The sequence below is a fragment of the Staurois parvus genome, unplaced genomic scaffold (genome assembly GCF_062004578.1).
Source record: "Staurois parvus isolate SC_StPar_1 unplaced genomic scaffold, SC_StPar_1.0 ptg000108l, whole genome shotgun sequence".
In the NCBI taxonomy this organism is placed as follows: Eukaryota; Metazoa; Chordata; class Amphibia; order Anura; family Ranidae; genus Staurois; species Staurois parvus.
Window position 1 is genome coordinate 1,662,649 of NW_028317904.1, and position 18,678 is coordinate 1,681,326.

General features: G+C 41.9%; 1 protein-coding gene across 1 annotated transcript in view; it reads right to left on the bottom strand.

The window, feature by feature from the left end:
* Window positions 1–10,499: 10,499 nt before the first annotated feature.
* PNKP (polynucleotide kinase 3'-phosphatase) overlaps window positions 10,500–18,678 on the bottom strand; it is a 114,645-nt gene continuing 106,466 nt past the window's right edge. The window contains exons 15-17 of the mRNA XM_089671598.1: window positions 16,924–17,011; window positions 16,773–16,840; window positions 10,500–10,931 (exon numbers count right to left, since the gene is read on the bottom strand). Of these exons, the coding sequence (XP_089527724.1) occupies window positions 10,811–10,931; window positions 16,773–16,840; window positions 16,924–17,011 (277 nt within the window). The 3' untranslated portion in view covers window positions 10,500–10,810. The remainder of the gene's footprint in view (window positions 10,932–16,772; window positions 16,841–16,923; window positions 17,012–18,678) is intronic.

Here is an 18,678-nt window from a genome sequence, read left to right on the forward strand (position 1 = left end):
GAGAGCTCATGCTTGAGATGAACTTGAAAGTTCAACATATTCGATGTGGGGCCGAACGCCAGCTTATGCTTTAGTGAGTGAGGCCCAGAGTGTTGGGCTAAAAGAGAATAGATTTGTGCGTGGGTTTATGACCATTCTGCTTCCATCCGTTGTGGCTGGTTGGGTGTTGGTTGGTGGGAGTCTGCTGGGATGATGTTCCACGTTTTCAGTAATTCGATGCCTGCTTCTAGAGATTTGATTGTGTAGAATTTACTTTGGTGTTTGACGTTTAGTTTTGTGGGAAAGCCCCATTGGTATCCATGGTTCCGTAAAGCTTTAGTTATGGTGATAAGCTTTTTACGGTTAGCGAGTGTGGCCTTGGATAGGTCTGCGAACAATTTAATGTTTGCTTGGGCTGGGGGAATGGAGGTAGAATTCCGTGCTGCGATCATAATTTCTTTTACATGATAAAAATGTATACGCGCCGGTATATCCCTCGAGACGCTGGTAGAAATGACGGTTTTGGGATTTGATGTGCTCGATTTATAGCTAATTCCATGTCTGTGAGGGCAGGGATTAGATTTTTCATATATTGTTGAATATATGGGAAAATGGCGTCTGGGGTGACATATTCAGGGATGCCACGGAATTTGATATTGTTTCACCTGGAGCGATCTTCTAAATCTGCCAATCTGAGATTAATTTGTTTGATGTCAGCCTCATGGTCTGTGTATGCATCTATGAGGTCATTGTGTACGGTACACATTTCTCCTAGTTTGTTCTCAATATGGCGGATGCGCTTTTCATGCATTTGAACCGTATTTGAGATAATGATGTCATCATGTCGTTATGTAGTGTTTGACGCAGAGAAAGGAGCATGTTTTTCATGGAAATCTCTGTGATGGGCTGGTCAGAAGCAGGGTAGGAATCAATCAAAGATGGAGCATTTTCTGTCAGAATTGCGGCTGGGGGAGAGGATTGTCTGTCAGGGGGTGATCCTGTGTCCAGTCTGGGCCTGGATTTAGCAGGGCTGCTGGATGTGGGGACAGGGGGGGAGACAACTCACCCAGGTTCCCTGGGTACAAGGATCCCTTCAGCCTGGCATCTGGGTGGTATGCTGTCTGTGATCCTGTGTTCCCCTTGCTGTGCTGGGAAGCCGTTTGCTGTGCAGCCAGCGCCATCTTGGCTGCATGATAAGATTGCAGGGAAGAAGCTTGTCATCCCTGGTGAGCTTGAAAGAAACAAATCACACATTCAATGGAATTTTGACAGCACATAGACACATTTTTAATCAATGAGAAAGTTACCAGAATTCTTTTGGATTCCCACAAAAAATTTCCTTCAGTATGGTCCCCATGGATACAACATGTCCACCTGTCATGGTCAGAGGTCAGGCTCAGAGACCAGTAGCTATAGAAGCAGACCAACCAACAGGATACGTATACAAGCAAGTCATCCTGGCAGATGATGCATGCTCACCTAAGGTGCGGGGTCTAAGCACTAACCGATATTCACCAGAGCTCCTGATGATGGAGGTGGGTTTTGCTGCGTGCTAGTACCATGTCGCAGCTCTCAGGATCGCCCCACCAGGAAGTGAGCAAGCCAGGATCCAGTAACAGATATGGCAGGTAGAGATTAAGCAGAAGTATAGTCAGTAACAGGGGCGGACTGACAACTCATGGGGCCCCTGGGCAATAGGGGAGCATGGGGCCCCTGTGTCCTTGCCCACACTCAAAGCACACCCAAAAAAGCCTATAAAAAAGGTACAAGGGGCATTTCCTGGGGCCCCCTACTGACCCCGGGCCCTTGGGCAGTGCCTGAGTGCTCGAATGGTCAGTCCGCCCCTGGTCAGTAAACAAGTCAAGTGTGGGTAACAAGTGCTTGCAGGTTGGGATGAGGCAGAAGTGTAGTCGAAGAACAAGCCAAAGGTCAGTAGCGAAGGTGAAAAAAAGTGACTTATCTAAGGGCCACCTTACATGTGGAAGGCCCTGATGTCCTCTCCCCTTCCCAATGCTCTCCAATGCCTCCTCTTTGGCCCTCACACTGGCTCTACTCATTCCCTCTCCACCCCCTTTGTAATACCTTTACTCCATTTTTATCTCCCTTCTTTTTGAATAGTTTTTTCCCTCTTTTTGAGACAGAGCATGTACATTCAGTTGCTCCAAACTTGCACTGCTTCCAACCAAACATTAAATACCCCTCAAAACTCAAAAAAATGCTTCCTAATTGGAGCAAAAGTACTCTTCTTCCTTTAAATTGGATGTGACAAGTTATCGTAACACTTTCAAATGTAGAACCTTAGCAACATCTGAACACGGCACCCTGTGAACATTCTTTCAAGCAATCCTGTATTTTTCATGTACATGGTCATTGCCCTATATTTTTCCATAAAAATATTTTATTCATTGATTGTTATCTGTATAACCACCTAATCTACTATGACAATTAATGTTCTTTAAATCCCTTTAAAAAAAAGTGAAAAAAGAGGGCAAGGGAAACTAAATGTTTACCATTAATCATCAAGGAAGCACAAAGTATTTCTTTGGAATCAGTAGCTTGGTATTACTTTTTTTATTTTAATTGTATAAATGATAGTAATCAAAATAATGCCTCATATAGTAAACATATCTTGTATAGTAAACAGACATACTTGATTATAAAAACAAGCACCTCAAAGTTTTGGAACCAAATTCAACCAAACAGAAGTGGGATGGCTCGGGGCCATGGGCTGGTCTGGTCGGGCCCCCTGGCAGAGAGGCGCCATGCACAATTCACAATGCACAATTCACACAATTAAAATTAAAGAAGAAACACTCAACTACTGATTCTATAATAAAGAAATACTGCATGTCTCCTTGATGAGTAAGTCTACTTTCAGACTGATCCATACATATGGGTTTTTGCTATTTGTAGTGCATTTTACACGACTTGTAACTCAAAAACTGCATTAAAAAAATGCAACACAGGATGCTGTTTTGCCGTGGTTTCCATTCATTTCAATGTGGAGGTGCATTTTTTTTTATCCACACCAAACAGGATTTTACTAAACACAGTGGACCCCCAATTAATCAGTGTGAATAGTTTCATAAGATTACATGGCCACTTGTTTTTCTTTTTTAATGCAAAAGCAGAAGAAAAACAGATCAGTGTGAAAGCAGACTTTCCAGCGGATTGAGTCTAGGTTCACACTTGTGCAGTGCGGGACATCTCATGTAATTCACACAGAAATTCCTGAGCAAATCACATGCGATGTCTGGTGCAATTTGAGCCATACATTTTTTATGGCTAAAATCGCTTCACATCCACACCAAAAAAGCTGCAGGACCCTATGGGTGTGAACATCCGATCCGATTTCTGGCAATCGCACTCTGTTTTACAATCTGTCTTGGGGGTGTCATTCATTTAACATTTAACCTGCACCAGATCACATGGACACTGCGCAATTGCAATGTGGTGCGGGAAATGCACAGGATTCGCTGCGTTTTCAGCACCACATTAGTGTGAACCAGATCTGAATGAAAAACACTGACTCAATTTCTCCTACCATACTCTTGATGTAGATGGGGAATCTTCCCGCTGAGCTATTGTATTCTGAGAGCAGAGAGACTGTAGCCTGCAGCTCTGATCAAGCAATGAAAATCTGACAGGGCGGTTGCACAGAAGTCAATCAGTAGATCAACTTCTGTATAACCGCAGTGCCCATGCATGGATTGAAGTTCATCCCGCTTAAGGTACATAACCTACAGGAAGGCATAGCTTGCCGTTGGTAATGAAGATTGGACATGTTGTTTCCATGGGAACCATACTGCTAGAAAATTTTTGTGAGTATCCTGTAAGTTTTTAATTGATAAAAAAGGTGTGTATGCACTGTAAATGTCCATTGAATGAGTGAATTGTGTCTTCCAAGCTCTTGCTATAGTTTGTTTGGCAGCTAGTAGTGCATAAATGGCTGATTTGAATTGGGTCTTTTTGAAGGCTGGAGGTTTAACATGGAACACGAAATCCAGGGTACTTTTCTGATCTTTAACCTCTTTTTCAATGATTTTAAAGTATGGTATGTATCCTTACACTGGGTCATACAAAGCTGAGCTCAATATCCTAAAATGCATCTGCATTCCTAGAGAAAACAATATGCTCTCAACAATCTGATTCAGAGTATTCTGTCTGGTCAGCTTTAGAGGATGAGGACATAATCGGGGCAGATTCTTCCACTGCTTCAAATGATTCATCTTTGGAAGAAGGTCCTTCCACTTGGTTATCACTATACCTAAAAGACACCATTTTGGTGCTTTTTCAGCAAGTCCATAAATGTCTAAAGCCAGACTCTGCTAGAGCCCCAAAATAACCAACATAGACTCTAGAAAACAAAAGAAACCTCTTAATGCTTTTCTGGTTCATGCCTTAGTCAAGGATGTTTTGTACAAAGATTGAAAACATTCAGAAAAGGTTTATGCTCCTCCTAAATGCTTTGCACAAAAATATCCTTTGGAGGAGAAATTCTACAAAAAATAGTTGTTCCTGAGGCAGGCCCAGATATGCCTCAGTAAATTTCTCATCATCTCAGTTGAGTATTTGCCTACTTTTCGGAACCCGTAGGAAAACTCTTTGAGACTTTGCTCAAGATTTTCTTTTCCCTATCTGGGCCAACTACAAAACCTATTGTGGTTGCCATGGCAGTGTCTCAGACACTCAAAGTATGGTCCAAGCACTTGGCTAGAAATCCAAGAAGTATTACAGGTAGCCCATCCTTCCAGTGTCATTTGGAATTATTTCCAGTAGCTTTGCAATGCTGGGTGGATGGTATGATGCGCTCCACAAATTATCGTTTATTGACTGCAGAGAATTTTCTTGCTAAAATGCTACTCTGCTGAACCAATCTTTAAGAAAAAAAAATGGAAAGGATGCCTTTTGAAGAGGAAAACCTTTTATGGGAACCTTTGGATATCAACATCAAGAAGATCACAGGTGGAAAGATTACACTTCTTCCCGCAAAAAGAAGAGGGTCTCTTCTGGTAAACCAGGTCCATCGACACAGAGGAAATTGTCCTTTAATTCCCAGCAGGCATTTACCTCCAAGGCTAAACCAGGATATTTTGGTCTCCAGATCCTTGAAACTGGGTCCCAAAGCAAGGTTTGATTTGCTAGACATTCAGTGAACTTGAAACAAATCCTCAAATCCCAGGAACACAGTTGGGCTTTTCTGCTCAGAGGGCCTCCCGGCACAGGGGCGCCATGCTAAGGGGACCCCCAGAGCATTGGGGCGGTTGGATGAGAGACAGGATGGCTCGGGGGTCTGGGCTGTTCTGCTTGGAGGGCCTCCTGGCACAGGGGCACCATGCTATAGGGCCCCCTGAAGCGCGGGGGGGTGGATGAGAGACAGTATGGCTTGGGGGCCTGGGCTGTTCTGCTCGGAGGGCCCCTGTCACAGAGGCGCTATGCTAAGGGGCCCCCTGGAGCGTGGGAAGGGGAGGATGAGAGACGGGTTGGCTCAGCGGTCTCAGCTGGTGTGCTCGGAGGGCTCCCGGCACAGGGGCGCCATGCTAAGGGGCCCCCTAGAGCGCAGGGGGGGGTGTGGATGAGAGACAGGATGGCTCGAGGGGTTCGGCAGCTCTGGTCTGGAGATGTCCTGGAGGTCAGCATGGGAGTAGGTAACAAGGGAACTAGAGTGAAGGAGGTCCCAGGGGCCATTTGGGCGATATGACTAGATGAGGTTTGTGATGGAGCTGGGAACAGTGTTGTGGATAGCTTTGCATGTTGTAATTAGTATTTTGGATTTTATACTTTGACAATCCCTCTGCTGGCTTTCGCTAGCCCAGAGTGGGGCAGCAGCTACAGAGCAGTTATTAGGCTGGATGAGTCTAGCAGAAGCATTCTTGATGCATTAGACGGGGACAACCACTGAGAAGAGAATTAAAGTATTCAAGGCAGGAGATAACCAGGGAGTGAAAAAGTTAAAGTCTTACTAAACCCACAACAGTAAAATCAGTCTGTATATGCAGTAAAGCATGCTTTTTATATTCACTGTGGAACTTAAGGGGTTAATCCTCCGCATTGTGTAAAAACGCTGTTTTATCTTATCTTCTCTGATCTTTCCCTTCTTCCACAGTCCCCAATGATCCTGTCTTTTCTGATCCTCCGTTTCTTCCACAGTTCCCAATCCATCTGCTAATAATACAGAGCCCTAGGAGACTTTGCACATGCTCAGTTTGATGTGTATTGATAGGTTTTTTGTTTTTTTTTTTGGGAGGGTGAATGTGATCAGCACAGGGGCAATCAGCACTGTCCAAAGAGTCAGGGGTCATGCAGCCTCATAAGAGAATGAAAACTCTTCCTACAAGTTTAACCAGTGCTCGGCCCTGAGAGAAGTCACAACTCTACTATATACTGCTGATGTGAAAAGGTATTTAGAAGTTTTTATTTACTAAAATAATTGCATTTCCATGTTCCATGTGCTGTGGGAGACCAGATATAGTGAATGCAGGGTCCTGGGTTTAGTAACACTTTAAGAGGTGAATTTTGGAAATGTTACAGAGGTTAGGGCAAGATTTAGCCAGTGATTGGATGTGGGGCCCAAAGAAAAAGAAATAATCAAGGAATATACCTAGCACTTTGGCATGCATGGAGGGACAGATAGTTGTGCTATTGATCTCGGTGGTGAAGTCAAGAGGGGAGAATCGAGGAAATATTATGAGCTGTTTTAGGCAGATTGGGGGTTTATTTACTAACACTGGAGAGTGCAAAATCAGGTGTACTTACTCATAAAACCCAATCAGCTAACAGGTTTTATTGCCAAAGCTTAATTGAACAAGATGAAGTTAGAAGCTGATTGGCTACCATGCACAGATGCACCAGAGTGAACCAGCTCTAGTAAATTTTCCCCATTGAGTTTGAGGAAGTGGTTTTAATGCGCAACTTATTAGTATGAATTTCAATTAGTGATATGTGATGAGATTCAGGGGGTGCGCTGAGGAGCCGAGAGATAGACCTGGGAGTTAGAGAATGTAGAACAGAGCAGGAGGAGTAGTAGTTGTGTCGAGACAGGTGGAAAAGATGTTTAGCGACGTTTAGCAACTTCCTCAGTGGTAATGGGGTCAGAGAAAAATATTGAGTGTGGTGGTGGACCTAGTACGTTGGTTGGAGAAATCTGGATAGTAGAGATCTCATCACAAATGTATAGATCGTGTTTTTTAAATGACTGTCAATTCCCCAAGGGAAGTAAGTTAGTGGGAGGAAAATATTGAGTGTGGTGGTGGACTTTGTATATTGGTTGGAGGAGAAAGCTGGATAGTAGAGATCTCATCACAAATTGTATTGCTCTTGTTTTTTAAATGATTGGCGAACTCCTGGGCAGTAAGTTAGTGGATGGAGACAGCTGGGGAGCGGGTGAAGTAGAGATAATGGAAGAAAAGAGTTGCCGAGGACTGGGCGAGGGTTTCAGTGAGACTGATGAAGTAGGTTTATTTGGCAGAAGAGGCGGGAGTTATTTGAGAAGGCCGGATGTATGAAGGGTAAAGTTTTTCAGGGGTCTATCTTATGCCACAGTCACTCAGGTGAACAGCTGTTTCTGGGATTTGCTGATTTGTTTCAAGTTCAGTGTATGTCTAACAAATGAAACCTTGCTTTGGGACCCAGTTTGAAGGATCTGGAGACAAAAACAACCTGGTTTAGCCTTGGAGTTAAATGCCTGCTGGGAATGAAAAGACAATTTCCTCTGTGTCGATGGACCTGGTTTACCAGAAGAGACCCTCTTCTTTTTGTGGAAGAAATGTAATTTTTCCACCTGTGATCTTCTTGATGTAGATATCCAGAGTTTCCCATAAAAGGTTTTCCTCTTCAAAAGGCATCCTGTCCATTTTTTTTCTTAAAGATTGGTTCAGCAGAGTAGAATTTTAGCAAGAAAATTCTCTGCAGAGTCAATAAACGATAATTGGTGGAGTGCATCATGCCATCCACCCTGAATTGCAAAGCTACTGGAAATAATTCCAAATGACCCAGGAAGGATGGGCTACCTCTAATACTTCTTTGATTTCTATCCAAGTGCTTGGACCATACTTTGCTCAAGATTTTCTTATCCCTATCTGGGCCAACTACAAAACCTATTGTGGTTGCCATGGCAGTGAGTCAGGAACTCAAGAGTTTTCCTACAGGGGTTCTGAAACGTAGGCAAATCCTCAACTGGGAGCATAAGAGATTTACTAAGGCAAGCGATATCTGGGCCTGCCACGGGAACATCTATTTTTTTTGGAGAATTTCTCCTCCAAAGGATATTTTTGTGCAAAGCATTTAGGAGGAGCATAAACCTTTTCTGAATGTTTTCAATCTTTGTACAAAACATCCTTGACTAAGGCATGAACCAGAAAGGCATTTAGAGGTTTCTTTTGTTTTCTAGAGTCTATGTTGGTTATTTTGGGGTTCTAGCAGAGGCTAGCTTTAAAAATTTATGGACTTGCTGAAAAAGCACCAAAATGGTGTCTTTTAGTTATAGTGATAACCAAGTGGAAGGACCTTTTTACACAGATGAATCATTTGAGGCAGTGGAAAAATCTGCCCTGATTATGTCCTCATCCTCTAAAGCTGACCAGACAGAATACTCTGAATCAGATTGTTGAGAGGAAACTGACGGGCTGTGGGCCCCAGCCTTTTTAAGCTGATTTTTTTTTTTTAAGTCGCTATCTTCCTAAGAGAGGACATTTGAAAGAATTCTTCTTTGCTTTGATAAGAAGAATATGGTGCTGCTCCTCAGTCAGACGTTAAGGATAGTCCTGACTGAGGGAAAGAAGGTGAAGCCCCTGTAACCCTGGTCTCCAGTGAGACAAAAGCTTACGGCCCATTTAAACTCCCCCCCCCCCCCCAGAGTCCTCCATGTTGCCCCCATGGGGCACTCACACCTTCCCAGAATGTAGCAGGTTTGCTCAGTGTATGGTCCCCAGTTTGTGAATGTCTGTCTGTGACCTTAATAGTGATCTGGTCGTTGTCATGTGCCGATGGCAACACACATGTTGCACTCTGTACGTAGGTGAATCCTCCCAATCCCATGATATAGGAAATGGTATTGCTGGGGCGTGGTCATGGTTATAAGGAATCAATAATTCAATAATTGACCTTTTGTAGGAGAAACTCATTACTGACTGTAGATTTAAACAGGAAAGTATTTTTTTAACTAATAGTGTAAGTGTACGTACCCTTATTGGACCATGATGCCCTTTCAGGCATCCCTGGTAAGCCACATAACCTATCCTTGCTTTGCTGAGACTATGCATGTGTCCATTCATTTCATTGGAAAAGTAAGACACTACTCTGATTGGACTGTTCTATATTTTTTTTTAACAAAAGTCCAAAATCCAAAACAACCTTTATAATTGGAAAAACAAGGATAGTATCTGCTTCTAATAGAGCATATTGTTTTCTCTAGGAATGCAGATGCATTTTAGGATATTGAGCTCAGCTTTATATGACCCAGTGTAAGGATACATACCATGTTAAACCTTCAGACTTCAGAAAGACCCAATTCAAATCAGCCATTTATGTACTATTAGCTGCAAAACAAACTATAGCAAGAGCTTGGAAGACACAATTCACACATTCAATGGACATTTGACAGTGCATACACATCTTTTTTATCAATAAAAAAACTTACAGGATACTCAAAAATTTTCTAGCAGTATGGTTCCCATGGATACAACATGCCCAACCTTCATTACCAACGACAAGCTATGCCTTCCTGTAGGTTATGTACCTTAAGCGGGATGAACTTCAATCCATGCATGGGCACTGCGGTTGTACAGAAGTTGATCTACTAATCGACTTCTGTGCAACCGCCGTCAGATTTTCCTTGCTTGATCAGAGCTGCAGGCTATAGTCTCCTTGCTCTCAGAATACAATAGTTCAGTGGGAAGATTCCCCATCTACATCAAGTGTGTGGAAGGGGAAATTGAGTCAGTGTTTTTCATTCAGATCTGGTTCACACTAATGCGGTGCAGAAAATGCAGCGAATCCTGTGCATTTCCCGCACCACATTGCAATTGCACAGTGTCCATGTGAACTGGTGCAGGTTAAATGTTAAATGAATGACACCCCCAAGACAAATCGCAAAACAGAGTGCGATTGCCAGAAATCAGATTGGATGTTCACACCCATGCAATGCGAATCAGGTGTGGCCACGCACTGCACAAGTGTGAACCCTAGACTCAATCCGCTGGAAATCTTTACCATTAGTCTGCTTTCACACTGATCCGTTTTTCTTCTGCTTTTGCATTAAAAAAGAAAAATAAGTGGCAATGTAATCCTATGAAACTATTCACACTGATTAATTGGGGGTCCACTGTGTTTAGTAAAATCCTGTTTGGTGTGGATAAAAAAATGCACCTCCACATTGATATGAATGGAAACCACATCCCGCGTTGCATTTTTTTTAATGCAGTTTTTGAGTCATATGTCATGTATAAAATGCACTATAAATAGCAAAAACCCATATGTATGGATCAGTCTGAAAGTAGCCTTACTCATCAAGGAGACATGCAGTGTTTCTGTATTTCTTTATTATAGAATCAGTAGTTGAGTGTTACTTCTTTAATTTTAATTGTGTGAATACTAGTAATAACAATTATGCCTCATGTTGTAAACATATCTTGCATAGTAAACAGACATATATGATTAAAAAAACAAGCACAGCAAAGTGTTGGAGACAAATCCAACCAATCAGAAGTGGATTTAATTAACCTGCCCTCTCTGCACTGTTTGGAATCACAACAGTTTTTTGATATTTCATTATTTTAGTAGGGTGTTTTCTGCAGGACTTCCTTGATCCTGGGTGTCAAAACTGTGACTCCATTTAGCCTTCTGAGAACTGAAGATACAAAGATTCTAGCTCTGGATCCTTAAAGCTTGGTACAAAATTAATTTTCAGAATTTCACTAAAACCTTCATTTAGAGATGGTGCCACATATTTGCTCCTGTACAAATACAAAAAGATATATACGCAGTTGATATATATACACACAATATCAGCTAAAAAAAAAATGATTATTTTCATAACTGTCAATGGTCTACTCTGTCTAGGCCCTACTGCTAGGTACAGCATCCTCAAATGAATGCTACAGTCTTGCAAAAGAGAACAATGTGATGCTCCTCCTTTACTGCCCAATCAGCAGTCTGGGGGACTAGGTTTCTCGATCAAGGTGAACTGATACATTGTACAGGAATATACAGGATCTGCTTATGTTGCCAGGCAAAGCTGGAAGTATCTCAAGAGTAGCAGAATAGTAATAAAAATATTTTGCTTGCTAATACAGTTTACATATATGTACGGAGCTGTGCAAACAATTCTGTATAGTGGGACTGCCTTATAAAATTTCATTTCATAAAAGTTCATTAATGTTTTCAATATTCTTAGCAGTAAACAGAAAAAAAAAATATTTGGTGTGACCAAACTTTGCCCTAAAAACAGAAACAATTGTTAGATGTACATTTGTATGCAATTTAAGGTACGTGTGTGATAGGTTCAGGCTAAATGACATCAAGATCAGGACTCTGTGGGGACGGTAATATCCATAGCAGGATTCCCCCAATTTATGTTTTTGTTGCAGATAGTTTTTCTTGATGCTTTTAACTATGTGTTTGAGGTCATTGTCAAGCTGCAGAATACAGTTGGGACCAATCAGATGCTCATTCGATGGTACTGCATGATGAAAAAGGAGGCCGTCATCAATTTTGATCAATATATGAGAAACGTGCTGGATCGGCAACCTGTCACACATTAGTGTAAAAATCTCTCTGTGCAATAAAATGTACTTCAGACAGTTAAGAGGATGTATTATGCTGGCCATACATGGTTCAATTATTTTCGTTCAGCCAGGGGGCTGAATGAAAAAAAAAACTGAACCAATTCCCCCATCCACACTTTAGAGGTGGATGGAAGAATCCTCCCTACTGTACCACTATGCTGACAGCAGAGACACTCCCCCGCTGTTAAAAGATGCTCGACCAGCACTGTAAGCAGTAGGCTGCAGAACTGGTCTGTGCATTCTGTCAGTTCTGTTCAGCCGCAGTGGCCACACATGGACTGAAATTCGTCTGGTCCAAGCTGAGTTTCAAACCACATACGGCCAGCTTTCCCACCCTCTCGGATAATCATAATTTGCCTAATCCTCACTGGGGTGCACAGCATTGTGCTGTTGATTAGGGACAGTACTGGGTTTAAGGCTGTCCTTACTCTTAAGCAGCAGAGACACAAATCTGCAACATCATAAAGCACTTCATAGCATGTTTATCAAAAAAATATCTACAGTTGGAGAGTGCAAAATCAGGCTCACTTCTGCATAGAAATCAATCAACTTCTAACCTGAGTTTGTTCAGTTAAGCTTTGGCGATAAAACCTGAAAGCTGATTGGTTTCTATGCAGAAGTGAGCCTGATTTTGCACTCTCTAGTTTTAGTAAATAAACCCCACAGTGTACTAAAAGTATTTAGACCTCTTCACTTTTTAAAATTTTGTTATGTTGCAGCCTGATACTATAGTTGTTTAAATTAATTTTTTTCCACATTAATCTACACTCAGTACCCCATAATGACAAAGTTGAAACAGAATTTTAGAAATGTCTGAATTTATTAACCCTTTTGTCACCAGGTCTGTACATTGCATGGACCTGACAGCAGGGGGTTTTATACACAATTCAGTGGCTGCAGCCACTCAGATTTTGTATAATACTGAAAGGCAGACCTGCCAGGTGGATGCACTCGGGCAGCTGCGCTGTCACCCGATCGCATCCACAGCCCCTAGTACTGGTGAACCCCCCCTAATGCGCACTCGAGCTCCCACCATGCCCTGGCTTGCCCATCTGTGGCCCTAGAGAACACCACGGCAGGTGCCGGAGGGTGGAGGGGAGAGAAGAGAGTTTGTCCGCTTCCCTCCCCTTCTTTCTGTGACCCGGAAGGTGACGTGTATGAAGATACTTCCGGGTCACGGATGTCACTTTCTCTGGCTGGAATAGACGGGGATACATGTATTGCAATGCGATCTGCATTGCAATACATCTAGTGGACACCAGAGGAGACATGTAGGGTCTTTAAGACCCTGCATGTTGTAAGAGAACCTGTCACCTAAAAATTATCACACAGGGGACTTTGTGTCCACTATGTGATGAAAAAAAAAAGTAAAGTAAAAAAAATTTTTTTTTTTTAATAGCAATCAAATAAAGGTACACCCAAGCACATATAATCCCCGTCCCCCCAAAAAGTTTGAGACCCCACATAAATGAGCATAAACGCACGTCAGGGCGCTTATGCGTGAAAACGTTGATTGCGATACATGTTACATATCGCAGTGCATGCCAGAGTGAGAGCAATAATTCTAGAACAAGATCACCTCTGTAACTCTAAACTGACGACCTATAGGGGCTTTTGAAGCATCGCCTATAGAAAATACAGGGTATTTCATAGGCGCACACAAATTTAAGGTTTGGCATGTTGGGTATCTATTTACTTGGCATTACCTCATCTTTTATAAGTTACCAAAAATGTGGGTAATTTATTGCGTTTGCCCTAAAATACACTTTAGTCCGTTTGTTACTTACATTTTTTTGCGATTCCTAGACCTTTGCGGTAATATCGTGTGACATAAAAAATTGGAACTGCAACTTTTTTATTTTCTAGAGTGTCTGCTTTCAGAAAATATATAATGTTTGATTGGGTGTAATCTTCAGGCCTGAAACAATTTTTTAAACATGTGTGCAAAAAAAATGCTCTGGCAGCAAAAGGGTTAAAAAGAATAAAAAACTGAAATATCACATTGGCATAAGTATTAAGACCCTTGACATTTAGCTCTGATACCTCTCACTTTGTCTTAATCATTGCTGAGATGTTTCTACACCTTGATTGGAATCCACCTGTGGGAGATTAAATTGATTGGACATGATTTGGAGAGGCACACACCTCTCTATAAAAGGCCTCACAGCAGACAATGCATACTGTATCAGAGCAAAAGCCATGAGGTCAGATCTGGGAAAGGCAACAAAAAATTTCTGCTGCACTGAAGGTTCCTAAGAGCACAGTGGCCTCCATAATTCTCATATGAAATAAGTTTGGCACAATCAGGACTCTTCTAAGAGATGGCAGCCTGGCCAAACTGAGCAATCAGGGGAGAAGGGCTTTAGTAAGAGAGGTGATCAGGAACCTGATTGGTCACAGAGTTCCAGAGATCCTGTGTGGAGATGGGACAAAGTTCCAGAAGGACAACCGTCACTGCAGCCCTCCACCGATCTGGGCTTTATGGTAGAGTGGCTAGGCAGAAGCTTCTGCTCAGTTTGGAGCTTGCAAAAAAAAACCTGAAAAATTCTCAGACTGGCCTCAATTCTAAATGTTATGTTTGACGGAAACCAGGCACCATTCATCACCTGCCCATTACCATCCCAACAGTGAAGCATGGTGGTGGCAGCATCATACTGTGGGGTGTTTTTGTTTTTCAGCATTAGGGACTGGGAGACTGCTCAGTGTTGAGGGGAAGCTGAATGGTGCAAAGTACAGAGATACCCTCAATGAAAACCTGTTCCACAGACTGGGCTGAAGGATCACCTACCAACATGACAAGGATCCTAAGCACACCGAAAAGACAACACAGGAGTGGCTTAGGGACAACTACAGTTAGGTCCATATATATTTGGACACAGGCACAATTTTAGTTTTTTTCAGGTATTTACCAAAACATATTCAAGCTATAGTTATATAATGGATATGGGCTGAAAGTGCAAACTCACAGGTTTAATTTGAGGGTATGTACATCCAAACTGGAGGAAGGGTTTAGGAATTTCAGCTCTTAAAAGTAGCCATCCCCCATTTTTCAAGGGACCAAAAGTACTTGGACAATTGAATATAATCATAAATAAAATGTTAATTTTTAATATTTTGTTGAGAATTCTTTACTGGCAATGGCTGCCTGAAGTCTGGAACCCATGGACATTACCAAAGACTGGGTTTCCTGCTTTCTTATGTTTTGCCAGGCTCTAACTGCAGCTGTCTTCAGTTTTTCTTTGTTTGTGGATCTTTCTGCCTTTAGTTTTGCCTTCAGCAAGTAAAATGCATGCTAAATTGGGTTGAGATCAGGTGACTGACTCGGCCATTGCAGAATATTCCACTTCCTTTCCTTCAAAAGCGCCTGGGTTCCTTTTGCAGTGTAATTTGGATCATTGTCCATCTGTACTGTGAAGCGCCGTCCAATCAACTTTGCTGTATTTGGCTGAATCTAGGCTGACAGTATATCTGTAAATACTGCAGAATTCATCTGGCTGCTTCTGTCTTCTGTCACATCATCAATAAACACCAATGACCCAGTGCCACTGGAAGCCATGCATGCCCATGCTATCACACTGCCTCTACCATGTTTTACAGATGACGTTATGTGCTTTGGATTATGAGCTGTTCCAAGCCTTCGCCACACTTTTTTCTTCCCGTCATTCTGGTACAGATTAATCTTAGTTTCATCTGTCCAAAAAATGCTTTTCCAGAACTGGTCTGGCTTTTTTAGATGTTTTTTGGCAAAGTCTAATCTGGCTTCTCTATTCTTCAGGCTTTTGAATGGTTTGCACCTTGTGGTGAACCTTTTGTATTTACAATCAAGAGAAGACTTCACGAGAGCAGACTTTGACAATGATGCGCCCACCTTCTGGAGAGTGTTCTTCACTTGTCTGGATGTTGTGAATGAGTTTTTCTTTACCATAGAGAGGATCCTGCGATCATCTACCACTGTTGTCTTCTGTGGACATCCATGCCATTTTATGTTGCTGAGCTCACCTGTGTGTTCTTCTTTCCTCTTAATGTACCAAACTGTTGATTTGGCCAATCCTAATGTTGCTGCTATCTCTCTGATGGATTTGTTTAGTTTCTGAAGCCTTACAATGGCCTGTTTCACTTGTATGGACAGCTCCTTTGAACGCATGATGTAGGTTCACAGCAATAGATTCCAAATGCAAATACCACACTTAGAATCAACTCCAAACCTTTTACCTGCTTAATTGGTGAAGAAATAACGAAGGCGTAGCCCACACCTGGCCATGAAACCGCTTTTGATTCAATTGTCAAATTACTTTTGGTCCCTTGAAAAAGGGGCATGGTGGCTACTCTTAGAGCTGTAATTCCTAAACCCTTCCTCAAATTTGGATGTACATACACTCAAATTAAACCTGAGAGTGTGCACTTTCAGCCCATATCCATTATATAACTATAGCTTGAATATGTTTTGGAAAAAAACTAAAACTGTACCTGTGTCCAAATATATATGGACCTAACTGTATGTGATTATCCTAGAGTAGCCCAGCCTGAGCCCTGACTTGAACCCTATTTAACATTTCTGGAGAGACCTGAAAATGGCTGCCCACCGACAGTCCTCATCCAACCTGACTGAGCTTGAAAGGATTTGCAAAGAACAATGGAAGAATATTCCCCAATCCAGGTGTGCAAAGCATGTCACGTCAATCCCAAAAAGTCTTGTGGCTGTAATTGCGGTCAAAGGTACTGAGTAAAGTGTCTGAATACTTAAGTACATGTGATATTTTGTTTTTTTTCTGTTTAATAAATTAACAGGCATTTCTTAAAGTCTGTTTTCACTTTGTCATGATAGGGTACTGAGTGTAGATTAATGAAAAAAAAAAAATTTAAATAACTGTAATATCGGCCTACAACATAACAAAATTGAACAAAAGTAAAGGGGGTCTGAATACTTTATGAATGCACAATATAACCACTTTATTCAGATTTCCTTTAGCCACAAAGCTTCCCCCTGGTTTTGATGGAGTTAAAACTTACTTGTAGCTGTTGATCACCATGTCGTTTACTGAAACATGTCCTTTACCAGTGTAAGTCATCTCTCGGAACTGCAAACAGTAAAGTACAGCATTGTGGCAACATATTAGAGATCACAGTTAGACTTCAGACTGCCATCTTCTCCCACACTTACCCTATTATTGTGTTTGGCCTGCTCAATGGTAGCAATGAAGAGGAAACACCGAGCTGGAACGCCTGCTTTCTTTGCACAGCTGATGTATCTAAAATATTACGCCATGTTATTGGAATACCATATTATTCTAAACATCCCCCGGATTCTAGCACAGATTGATTCCCAGAAGTAGAACCAGCTCTTGGACAGGTATAGACCCCATTCACACTTCAGTGTTTTTCTGCTTGTTTCCCTAAGCTTGACAATGCACAATCACAATCTTTCTAATTGTGCCTGTTCACACCTGTACACTCTACAACCACCTAAGCTTTTTTTTGAGTGTATTCTGACATTTTTGATCCTATAGGCTTTAATAGGAATGCCTGTAAAAGTGCCATACATGCATTTTTTACACCTGAAGAAAATTCTCTTTTCCTATAGAACTGCTTTCCTCCCTTTTCTAAGCCTGGGTAACAAGTTATAAAGCTTGATACATGTGTAAACGCCTAAAATAAACAAACAATTCAATCACCTGCATTCACAACTGAGCAGAGTGTATTCCTGGTGATTCTGAAGACCTGTACTTAAAGCGTTCGTAAACCGCAGCTTTTAAACCCCCCCCCCATAAAACCTTGCAAGAGAATGGTATAATGTGCTAGTATGCATCGCATACCAGCACAATATGAAGTACTTACCTTAAAACAAAGCCCTCCAGCCCTGCGCTGTCACCGCTGACAGGGCTTCCATCTTCACCCAGTGTTCTTTCCGGTCCTTCCGTCCATGATGATGTCACTCCAGTGCATGCGTACAAGAGTTTCGGATGCAGTACGGAGCTCTGAAGGGATGGCACAGGTATGCCATCTCTTCAGAGTACATGCATCGGTGACATCACTGGCTTCATATAATGTGAACATCTCAAACTGTGCAAGTTTAGGAGCTCTTCACTGTACTTATAGGTAAGCCTTATTATAGGCATACCTGTAGGTACAAGTTCTAAGAGAGACTTTACTGCCACTTTAACTGCACACATGCCTGCCCTGGAACTAGCGTTTTTTGCTAATTTTTGAAGCTTTCAGCACTCTTTGGCCATGACAGGGTTAACCTTGTATGGTCCGTGGCTTTACACTGGGGAAAATTATTATTTGATCTCCTGCAGTTTTTGTAAGTCTGCCCACTTACAAAGAAATGAAGGGTCTATAATTTTTTATTATAGGTGTATTTTAAATTATAGAGACAGAACATCAACCAAGAATCCAGAAAAAACACATGATACAAATGTTATTTTCTTCACTGAACTGCAACTCAATTTATAAGTATTTGATCCCCAAGCAAAACATGACTAAGTACTTGGTAGAGAAACCCTTGTTGGCAAGCACAGAGGTAACATATTTCTTGTAGCTGGTTACCAGGTTTGCACACATCTCAGGAGGGATATTGGTCCACTCTTCTTTACAGATCTTCTCTAAATTGTTAAGGTTTCTTGGCTGTTGCTTGGCAAACCGAAGTTTCTGCTCTCTCCATAAATTTTTTATAGGATTAAGGTCTGGAGACTGGCTAAAGCCACTCCATGACCTTAATGTGCTTCTTCATGAGCCACTCCTTTGTTGCCTTGGCACTAAGTTTTTGGTCATTGTCTTGCTGGAAGACCCATCCATGACCCATTTTCAGTGTTCTGGCTGAAGGAAGAAGGGCCTCATCCAAGATTTTACAATACATGGACCCTCAATGAGACAAAGTTGCCCTGTACCTTTAGCAGAGAAACAGCCCCAAAGCATG